Source organism: Amyelois transitella, chromosome 9 (genome assembly GCF_032362555.1).
Source record: "Amyelois transitella isolate CPQ chromosome 9, ilAmyTran1.1, whole genome shotgun sequence".
Classification (NCBI taxonomy): domain Eukaryota; kingdom Metazoa; phylum Arthropoda; class Insecta; order Lepidoptera; family Pyralidae; genus Amyelois; species Amyelois transitella.
Window position 1 is genome coordinate 4,672,514 of NC_083512.1, and position 12,137 is coordinate 4,684,650.

The 12,137-nt window shown below is 35.0% G+C and overlaps 1 protein-coding gene across 1 annotated transcript; it reads right to left on the reverse strand.

The window, feature by feature from the left end:
• Positions 1 to 545: 545 nt before the first annotated feature.
• LOC106134649 (collagenase) lies at positions 546 to 4,402 on the reverse strand. The gene is made up of 5 exons (XM_013334744.2): positions 4,142 to 4,402; positions 2,832 to 3,093; positions 2,339 to 2,437; positions 1,129 to 1,325; positions 546 to 664 (listed from the first exon to the last, which is right to left on the reverse strand). Exons 1-5 carry the CDS (start codon positions 4,340 to 4,342, stop codon positions 569 to 571), a joined length of 855 nt encoding a protein of 284 aa, XP_013190198.2. The 5' UTR covers positions 4,343 to 4,402; the 3' UTR covers positions 546 to 568.
• Positions 4,403 to 12,137: the final 7,735 nt, after the last annotated feature.

Sequence of the window (12,137 nt, forward strand, 5' to 3'; positions counted from 1 at the left end):
AACATAGTTTATCTTTTGGTAAGACGCTCATAAATATAAATTTTAATCAAGAATTAACCATACTGTAATATACTCCTATAGAAAAAATACTTCTTATAATATTTTGTCGAGTATGAACCTAAATTGTAGCAAATTGTAGACAAACAGAAACAAAAATATTGCATACACAAAGTGTTTAGTAGGTATAAGGAATGACATAGAGCAGTCACATTTATCGCGGACGGAGCAAAGGGCGAAAGCTAGTGTAACAAACCCCTTTACTTACACTACACACTTAACCTCATCATATACTAAATATTATTATTAGAACCGACCAAAAAGTATTGTACTAGCATCACAATTTTGGTTGACAATGTCAACTTTACATTAGCTAGAGAGAATTTTTTTAATGGAGTAATGCCTAATTTCAGTAATTACTATCTTTATGTGATTGTTGTACCTATATTATTATTGTCAATACGATTGGGAGTAAACCAACTGTTTTTATGTTGATTTCTGTATTTCATTTATACCAACCGCTGTGTAATAAATAAGTAAATAAATCATAATATTTGAATTCTTTATTTAATCAGTTACTCAATATCCATGATAGATATTGTGTTATTCGCACAAAACCATTGGGAGATGTCGCGCCGCAAGTTTGTCCGAAAGACGTTATTCCAATCTGAAAATTAATTTGTAATTTAGTAATCATATATATAAAATTCTCACATCACAATGTTCGTTGCCGTACTCCTCTGAAACGGCTTGACCGATTCTCATGAAATTTTGTGAGCATATTGAGGTCTGAGAATCGGTCAACATCTATTTTTCATACCCTTTAGTGTCCACCCTTAAGATTTTTAACTAGAAATTACTTAAAAATTATTTATATGGCAAAACAACGTTTGCCGGGACAGCCAGTAGTATTTAGAGATAACCTACATATGTACTTAATTATTACGTCTATATCACTTGAGGGGTAGACAGAGCCAAAAGTCTTGAAAAGACTGAAAGGCTGCTACTGTATCGTTGAGTTAGTAACTCGTAACAAAAGTTTCTAACTTACTTCGAGGCTTAATCAATCTGTGTAATTTGTCCCGTAAAAGAAAAAAAAATAGTCTTAAAGTAGTGACAATGATATCTTACTAGTATTCTTCTGTTATTGCTAAAGGTCGTCAAAGGTCCACCAGAGTCGCTTGAGCAGGGCCCAACACCACCACTTCCATGCGTGCAAATGGTCTCGTTTCTGGCACCCAAATCCCCATAAGAAGATCCACATTGGGCAGGAGTAATGATCTGGAGGTCAACAGCTCGTAGGACTTGATCCCAAGTTAACGTTGGAACTGCAAAATTTAGGTATAAACGAAAATTTTTATAAATTTTTCTACAGGGTTTCCTTTTAACACTTTTAGAATAGTACCACTCTATATCTTTCACGTGGATGTCGCAAAAGGCGACTAAAGGAAAGTTTTATAACTTAAGATTCTTCTTGTACGCGGTGAGCTAGCAACCTCTCAATATTTGAATCTCAATTCCATCTTAAGCCTTACAGCTAAATGTGGCCTCTCAATCTTTTCAAGAATGTTGACTCTGTCTATTCTGCAAGGGATATTACCCAGAGAAAAGATTAGCAGGTGGCATTGAGTTAACTTATAGCCTTTTTTATTTTCAATATAATTAACATACCTAAGATAAATTACATACCCAGGATGGTCACTGAACCAGAACTATAAGTGAGAAGTTATGAAGAAAGAAAATAAAGTTCATCAAGATTTTTAAATTGTATTGTTGAATGAATGTTATCTGTTTGTATTGTTATATGTATTGTGTTGTATGAATGAATACCTTGTTAACATTTTCAGTATTGCACATAGTGATTTAAAGAAATAAAAAAGACATGATTAAAATTTATATTAAAATGACATGATTTACTAAAAAGTTCAAAAACATTTGAAAAAAAAAAAATACTTTTAAAATCTCGCGTTTTCTTGTCTTTTTCATTTCACGAGTTTGAAGCGAAAGAAATGTGCAGGGATCGTTGCAAGTGAAAAGATGTGGTCTCTGCCTACCCCTCCGGGAAAGAGGCGTTATTTATGTATGTATGTGTAGGTTTGTAACGCGAGAACATTCGAACCGTTGATCTGATTTTGATGAAGTTTAAAGTGTGTTCAGGTATATACATAATATGTGTGTGTATGTATCTGTCAAAAGAATTTTTAAATTTGTAGGGCATCATAATAGGTCAAGTAGTTTTTGAGTGACGATTTCGTTAAAAAAATAAAAGTGTTCGCGAGGTCTAAGTTCGCAGCAAACGACTTGTGTAAAAATAAACAATCAAAAGTAAATATTTACTTACTTTCAGGTGTAATACCATAGCCAGAGGCTACCGCTATTTGTCCAGCAAAGTTGTTGGCAACCTCCGCTGAGTTAGGAAGAGAAATAGGCTGAATAGCATCTGAAATATAAATAATAAATAATTTACGTCTATGTTGCAATCGAGAAAAATCAATTCTCAAGTGCGCAAGTTGCTGGTTTTTTGCTGGTTTCATAGTGGAAATATATACCTGTATAAAAGGGGCAACAGATTTTAGTTTCTTGGAGATAAGATTTATTCAAACCTGTGCCTAAAACATGGTGCTGAATAGCAAAGTAAAGTTTATAAATAAACTTGCAAAAATAATTATGAGGAATAAAGTTTAAAACTAGATAGATAAAGTTTAAACCTCCCTATTTAACTTATATAACGGTATTTACAAAATCGTTAAAAAGCATGTTGACTACATTAATAGTAGTTTGTACTTTCTAAAATTAAATACCTAATTTCGCCTCTAGGATCGAAATCGACTTACTGGTAAATGAAACTGCTGGGATATGAATCATAGCGATATCATGGATGAGAGTCCAATCGCTGTGTGAGTAGCCGGGATGCATTATAAAGTTCGTGACGGCGACTCTGACACCTCCAGAAAACGCGAAGTTAGATCCTAAGCCTATGGTGTATCCAGAATCGTCTCTTTGACAGTGTGCTGCAGAAACCACTCTTGTTGAGGAGATGAGAGCTCCTCCACACAAGGAATCTGTGTTTGTAGGAAGATGTATTACCACAGCTGCCTGTAAAAATCAATGGACAATTTTATTGCACGTTGAAGTTTAAAATCTGAAATTAACTCAAACGATGTTCTTTTATTTATTTATTTATTTACTAATTTATGTACACAGAAAATATCGAGACTGATAAACACAAGAAACAAAATTACAAAGGTTCTGCTTATTTCAAAAGAAATCTCTTCCAGCAGACCCGAGATAGGAGACATGATGGAAAGGGTGACAGGCGTGTACTCCACTCACACAACTAATAATAGACGTACATAAACAAACACATTAATAAAATATAATAAAATACATATATAAATACAAAATAATAAACTTACATAAAGTAAATATAATATATGCCAAATTAGCAAGGCTTGGAGAGGTAATAATTTTTAATTAATTTTTTAAATTGGGACAGTGATTTAGAGTCACGTATCTCAGGAGGCAGTGAGTTTCACAATCTAACAGCATGGACAGAAAAGGAGTTGGAGAAAGTGGCCGAACGATGCGTAGGGAATTTAAGCATGGTCCTACGATGAGACCTGCATGGAGTATCGACAGGACAAACAAAGGTGAAGCGGTTGCGCAGATATGAGGGGTATGCAGGATTATAGAGAGTATTGTAAAGAAGGCAAAGTATTCTCATATTTCTACGCAAACGAATGGGCAGCCAGTTTAGTTGCCTGCTGTTGCCTGCTGCCTGTTTTTTTTGTATTTTCCTCTGCTTTATCCGTTACCAGGTTTAGCTATAAACAATAAGGTCAACAAATCAGTTTTGAATTCTTTGCCACTTCACTTAAGCCGTGTCATGTTTTCTTTGCAATCGATGTCTTCAAACGTGGTAAGTACACATTCTTAGTACCTATTTGACATTAATCTGTCTGTGACTGTGTCTGTGAGCTCGGCCATAATATCACCTATGTGTACAAAATGCAGAACTTTCATCTTAGTTGAGGATAAAAAAAAAGAAAGCAAATGATTTTTTCATAGCTATGAATGCGACTCATCCCGCAGTATGTATGGTTTAAGCTATACTCGTACTCTAAGATAGTGAGTAATAAGTTACCTGATATGGAACTGCTGAAATATCAATTAGTGATCCTCCAGCGATTCTTCCATTACTCGATAGTTTAGCAATAGCTTCAGCCTCCAATTGTTTCACCTTAGTTGCTAATGGTATTCCAATTTCTTCATGATAGTTGCGGAAATTAATATGAGCACTATAAACTGTTGATATTAAGAATATAAATAATACTAGCGATTTCATTTTATTAATTTGCCAGGCGTCTTATCCACTTCAATACAAATATTGATGTTTGATGAAAATTCAGCACAGATTCTTAAATACTCATAATTAATTTGATAGCAAGATAAGATAAATGGCTATTATTAAATAAAAATCTAAGCGTTTTTACAGATTTGATGATAAGTCAGAATTAAATTTTTGTTATCATTAACTATGAGTTAGATTTACAGTAGAAGAGGATCATTAGTTAGAAGTTATGTTATCATTATGTTTACATTAATTTTAAATACTGACCGGTTTATATCGTATTACGTACATACATACATATAGTCATGTCTATATCCCTTGAGAGATAGATACAGTCAACGGTTTTGAAAATACAGAAAGGACTTCAGCTGTTCGGCTTACGATGAAATTGATTTTCAAATAGAGACAGGTTGCTAGCCCATCGCCTACAAGAAGAATCCCAAGTTTATTAGTGTTTCCTTTAGTTGCCTTTTACAATCTAGTTTAGACGTTTTAATTTCTGCGACGATGAACTTTGGCGGTTTTTCCATCATCATTTATCATAACCCAATCTTGTATCTTTGATCACAAATATACATAATGGATTACACTGCCTGGGTTTTTCTTAACTTAATCACATTATTAATTATCAAATCTTGCGTAGCATCTATTGATTTATCCACTTATCTAAAATCGGGAAAACCTTGATTGATAGAAAACAGAATCAAACCGGACTAAAAAAATAGTTTAGTAAAGAAAGAAAATCACTTAAAACATTAGGCCTTTTGTCACATGACTCCCGTGACAAAAAACATTATTTTAATTGAAAGACCCACTGCCATACAAACGTAACTTACTATAAAATACTCGATGACATCGAATTAATAATTGAAGTAAGTGAATTTTAACTATCTAAATACTTAATCACACCGTTAGCAAATAATTTCTAGTAGTCAATCTATTACATTGTTGAAGTAGTTAGAACAAATTGTCTTCGCAGTAGAACGATAAACCGGTAGCTCGGGGACGCAGCTGCCGGCAGTTAAACCGCGGCTTTATGTTACCGCCATTTCTATTACACGTAATTATTACTGCACTTCCGAATTCCTGGTGATTTCTCTAAGTGCGCTTAGCTCTGTGACAGTGTATTAAGTACTACTTTCTAGTCGGTGGCTTGCCTCGCGTGTAAATTGTACCTTCTATCTATATTCTTTTCTTCGCCCTTCTTCTCGTACAAATATATTGAAGGGATAAAATCTAAATAAGACTGAAGCTAATCTGGCTGGACGTCGCTAAAGATGTTATGCGTGTGTCAATGGTCTTAAAATTGATAGACGCGGCAGAGCGGAAAGCGAAAAGTCGGAATGTGGACCCCAGGCCCCGAAGCATAGGGAGAGATAAGATTTGTGTTTTCGTTTTTTGTTACCCAATAACTTGGCATAGAGATAGAATAAGATCTTAACGATTAATACAAGCTACACTTTTTTAATTACCGCGGGAGCCTAACCCCGCACATAAACTTGTATTTTATTTAAATGGTAGATAGTGGGAAAATTTGATTATCGTTGAAGGGATATTTATACGCCAAGAAGTCAATAATGAGTTGCATCCGTTTAGGTGATTTTAAGAAATTTCTATGAACAATACCCGGGTACGGATAATTAATGTTTCAAAAATAACTAGGTACTATGTACAAAAATCACTGCAATTCACATACTAAACTGAGTAATCTTAATTTAGTTAACAACAGACCGGATTCGAGTTACAATAATTACGGCTGATGAGCAGTAACTGTACACGTGATTGCCTGCTAATCTCAGACTGTAATCCAAGTATGTTTCCTCTGATTCCCTGTTTAACAGGGACCTTACTCCGATATGTTTGGTAAGTAATATGATTTTTTCTCAGGAATCCGTTCTCGTTGGTATAAATATATATAAGTAAGTATATCCTATATTACTTTTAAAATTCCAGTCTTTAAATGCCATTAATATACATAATTCCATGTAATTAAATCAAATATTGTGACAACAATTTACATGGAATTTAAAGAACAAAAAAATTAATGTTAGTAGGGAATTATGGACTGGTATTTTTTCTTAAAATATAAAATTTGTATACAAAATGCTGTTAGGCTGGGTGGGGTGCTGAGTCTCTTTAACTAACATAAGATCACTAATGAGATTCTTAATTTTACGTTTATTGAAAAACGGGACCGTGTCAAAGTTCCCTAAACTTTCGAGTAAGTGATAAATGTTGAATAAAGCGAGTGAAGTAATTAAAGTATCTATGGAACACCTCCAAGGAAAATCTACCAACCCCTACAAGAAATAGGTATGGTCAGTGGGCATGACATAAAATATTTTGTTCCATTTAGATAGTTTAATTTATCTTTACAATTTAATTAGTTTTATATATTTTTTTAAATTAGACTTTCACATAAGACTATAACACTAATAGCAGGACTCTTGGAAGTATTTAAGAACTAAAAGAAAAGATAATGATAGCTATAAGTACTCCCTCAAGTGGAGCTTACTCCTCGGAATCAAGAGGAGTCTACAAAAATTCTTGCTTCGTCTCGTTAAGCTTCTGTAATATTTTCTCAATGGGGATTTTTCGAGGGTAAAGCTAATAATACAGTCCATTATGCCCATAACGACGTATCCTCAATAATAAAAGAAATTCAATGTTTTGTTATTGTCCCTCAGCTCATGACACTGTAGATTAAATGTCGAGGTAAAAACATTTTCGGTTTTCGTGAGGCAAGCAGATTTAAAAAAAAAAAATTTATTGGTTACATCCTCACATCTCTAGAGCCTTATGACGCCTTATGACCATGATCCAGGAACGAGTCAGTCAGGCTTATATATGAAGCGACTGCCATCTGACCTTCGCAACATTTGCAAGGGAACCTTATCCGTCACTAAATATTTTAAAGTTTCTTTGTCTGCATGTATGCGCTAATCTCTGAAAGTTGTGGACGGATCTTGTTCCTGCTTGAATTGTTAAAAAGATGGTATTTGCGGGAAGGTTTATATGTATTTAATTCTACTCGTGTGAAGCGGTCGCTAGTATTAAAAAAATAAATTTATTTGTAAAATTGCTTAGTTTTATCAAGTGAACGAATAACCTATGTATATTTAATGCAGTTAATGTATTTAACACTGGCAAGCGCAGTGGCGCAAAGGTGGAAAGGCTCAATTACGTGTCGGTAGTCGGACCTGAAAAATTAATGTGTTCTGTAATGGCCGACCTGTCAGAGACCGATTGCCGGGTATGCCCGGGAAATGGTCGTTTTACTAGCAATTATAACTAAATGACACATGTGTTACCCGGCTTTTTCTAGCCCCGAAATTTAAGTGATTAACTTTGCTCCGGTGTGGAGCGTTAGCCTAATTTGAGTTGGGGTTAGGGTCATATTTGAGACTGTGTTAGTCCAAGGTTTGGGGTAATTGATGATTTGAAATTTGGAAAATTTAATTTCCTGCCGACTGTCAAGCTCAAGGATACTAGAAGCATATTCTACGAAAGTATGTAGGTTTAATGATTCACTTGGTAAGTACAACCTAGTAATATCTATACATACATACATATATATAAAACTCTTCCGTTACTGAGTGACTGACTGACAGACAACGCACAGTCGAAACTACTGGTCGTAGACAGCTGAAATTTGGAATGTAGGTTCCTTGGGATATGTAGGGGAGCACTAAGAAAGGATTTTTGGAAATTCAACCCCCAAGGGGGGGACAAGGGGTAAAAACGTTTCTATGAAAAATCTTATTCCTTGGGTTTATAAACTTGAAACTTGGCATGAACACGTACATAGGCAAGTAAATATGTTTGAAATTATAAGTTTTTTCAAACTACCCTCCAATCGTGATTTAGGGGGTGCGATTGGGTGACTGATTTATTAACGCACAGCCGAAACCGCTCGGTATAGGAGTCTGAGATTTTGAACAGAGGTTCCTTTAGTAACATAAGTGAGCACTAAGAAGGGATTTTTGAAATGTCAACCCCCAAGGGGGGGAAACGGGATAAACTGAGCCGGGGCTGCGGGAAAGTTCTAACGAGATACCGTGGCCCCGGAACGCAAAGGGCAACTGAAGGAACGAGGTGGGTTTTAGTCAGTAAAAGTCTGACACTCCCTTCCGTTCCACCCAGAGCGGGAGAGGTCATTTGATGATTTCCCATCCTTAAAAAAAAAAAGACTTTGTATGACAACTTTCAGTCGTCTCTTTAACATACATAATAACATACATAATAACATACATAATTATGTACATACATGCATAACATTAATAACATCACGCCTTTAAATCCCTATTTTAAAGTCGCTGGTGTTGATTTAAGAGAAGATTGTTTCTCTCATGGACAACTGTATGTTGCTTGCTCGCGTGTCAGCTCTCCCTCTAACCTGTTCATACTGGTAAATAATAAAAAAACTAAAAATATTGTTTACAAGGAAATCCTGTAAGGCCTCTTCGTCCTATAAATCCTGTTTTTTTTTTCTTTTGAGACGATGATTTTGTCTCGCTTTACTTTTTCTATATAAATTTGTATGTATACTAATATTATAAAGAGGAACAATCTATTTTTTTATATGTTTGTTTGTTTACACATGTAATCGATAAACTCCGAAACTACTGAATCGATTTCAAACATTCACCATTAGAAAGCTACATCATCCCTGAGTAACACAGGCTATATTTAATTCCAGTTGTAACAAGATTTCAGCCTGTGAAAGAAAAAGCCCTGTCGAGATCATTAAAAAACGCTATATATAACCGAATTACACGTGGGCGAAGCCGCGGGCGGAAAGCTAGTTAGAGTATAAGATTTCAATTATAGTTAGTTGAGCATCACATTAAACTCACAGTCATGTACTAACCGGCACATTACAATTAAATCCTTGCCAAGATTTAACGATCGTCTTAAACAAACCTGCTTTACATACAGTTAACATTAATCGACATCAGCGGTTATGATACGTCAATTTCCATTAAATTTAACATGTAATAAAGTTGAAGGTTAGCTCATAAAGCATACGGGCCAGGTTTGTCCGAAGTTAGTGTAATGAATACGTGACTTATCGTTAAGTCTCAGGCTGAAACGCCACTTTGGCTCGGCACTTGTCGCTTCCAGCCATCGAGTGATCATAAAGTACGGCGGCAGATTTCCTTCCTCCTGACTTCACGTCATTCGGTTGTCGTTGTGGCAGATATCATTTTTTTTGGATAAGAGCCCAGGGTCTGCCTTTCACATTTTTACCAGTCTGATCACCTCCTTTTTATGAATTTCAGCCATAATTATATCATAGTTAAAAAAATGCACATCACTTCACTTATATTATTCTGGTAAACTAATCCATCAATGTCGTTATTTTGATGGAAGCGACTTGAAATAAATTTACTTTCATTGTGTTGTGTATCGACACACTTTACTTATTGCATTTCTTAAGAGTTCGCGTAATTTTACAGTATGATATTTGATTTTATTTTGTTACTTCCCCTCAATTCTTCGAAAGCCAAGCCGAAGATCTTCCGCCAGATCTTCCCTTAAAAGACGGTTGAGCTCTAATCATTGCTATTAAAAATCATGAAACTTTTCGCAACATGCGCAGGTACGTACATCTTGTTTTAGTAGATACCGCGGTTCAAACCAGCAGCTTAAAATGCAATTATGAAGGTAAGTTAAGTTAGCGATGTTTGCTTTTGTGAGGTCTGGTAGGGATGAAGCAAGTTTGTCAGCTGAGTCTTTTTCCGCTGGTTTTAAAGTCAAACAAACAAAATGATTATAAAGTAAACTAACTAAACCCTTTTCTGTGATGGGCTAGCAACCTGTCGCGTTCTCGATTCCGTCATTGAGCCATCAAGTGTTGTGAGTTCTGGCTCTTATTCTACCAAGTAAAAAAATATATATCGTGATATCTGTAAGATGATGATGTAAAATAGCCCAAATTGTTGCGTCAACGATTAACAAATCCCTTTCTCGCATGTCCGTCCGTCGTAACAATTATTTCCCTTGCCGTTAAATAAGACAGTATCATTTGCTCCGCCGGGCCCTACCAATCCTCCAAGGAAGGGTAATCGTCTAATTAATACCTACTGTCGGATAGTTTTACGGCTTTGCTAACTTATTGTGAATGGGGGAGAGAACGCGGTAGTATTCCATAATTAGCGTTACCTCCGTTCTTCTAAGGTATTAATTCTTAGTTCACGTTAAATATTAATTAGAAGTCTTAGATTGTGTAATTGAAGGTGAGCATGAGCGATTTATTATGGGGTACCTAATCATTAATAAGTAAAATATGTAATGAACGAAAGAAATCTTAAATTTGAGATTTATTTGATCAGTGCTCCGCATAAGATAATCTTATCGCATTGTGCAGAGAAAGATAAGAAAGAAAAGGAGATTTTTAAATAAAATCATTTTTATAAAATTTGAAGCTTGTGGTTATTTAAATCTTATGATCATCAAGCAACCCCCTGGACGACACGGGTAGCAAAATTTTAAACCATACTGACACTGAGAGCATTACATTTATTATCACTGACAAAGCTTAAAGAGCTTCGTAAAAAGATTAAAAATAAATCTTTTAAAAGCATAGACTTTTAATGTTATAAAATAACTAATAACCCGGCTGTTAATTCTTAATTCACGTTTTTAGGCATCATAAAGTTTCTAAAAAATAATTTTATATTGAATTACCCTGTGCAATATGCATACAAGTATGTTCTTTCCGGGAGGGGTAGGAAGAGACTACATACATCTTTCCACTTGCAATGGTCCTTGTACATATCTACATTCATCAATCTTTATAAAGGAGTTTATCTGTTTTGGTTATTTTCCACCTGACGTTTCTCCAGAACGTATCCGTATTTTAATATCTTAATAAACAAACTCTCTATAAACGAAAGGGCAATAAATAAATATTGCGTACTTTGATCGCGACAAAACAAAATATAAAGAACCAACGAGTGTATAAATTATATAATGTTAGTAACTTAGATAAATATTTATTTAATGTAAGGTACGCTGGTGCCAGTGCATTGTATTAAGTTATGTTCAAACTTGTACTACGTTCGGACGGCGTGTAGCGAAACCCCTACTGGTAAAGCAGTGTTCACAATTAATTTTGTTTCTGTAGTTCTATTTAAAATTCGTATTTGTATATTGTAAATTCTTACGTAGGCAGAGCGCCATCCAGGTTGGAAATCATCTTACCCATTTATGTACCTTATGGTTTCGTAGGGTTGTATTAGATTAAAAAACGTGCTACGATCAGAACGAGTTCAACGATTGCTACGAGATTTTTATTTGCTACGAAATTAACAACAATTACAGAATTTACGGTTACAAATTATTGGTAGCTCTATTTATTTATTTACGCGTGCGTTTGGTTTTTCATCATCATCCTGGGCTCAGGAGAATCTGGGGATAATCACGTTATGTTTTTAGTTTATAATTTTATCTCAATAGGTAAGTACACCTAGGTATTACCTTGCTTCCTTTAATAACAAAACTGAAGTTGTAATAAGTAAAATTTGTAACACCGAATGGTATTACAGTTCACAAGACGGGCCCAAACAAGGATCTCCTAAAGCGCACAAAATATCGTCACGATACGTGACAGTGTCAAAGCAAATTGCTCTTAGTGTAATAATTCCATAATGTTCAATTTAGCTTGATTTTGTGATACGTCGTACGTGACGATATAATGCCGCTTTGGTACGGACTCAAGGTTTACCACAGAGCAATAATACCCGAGCGGCCATGATGTTCTTTGCTCTGTGATCTGCTAGAATGG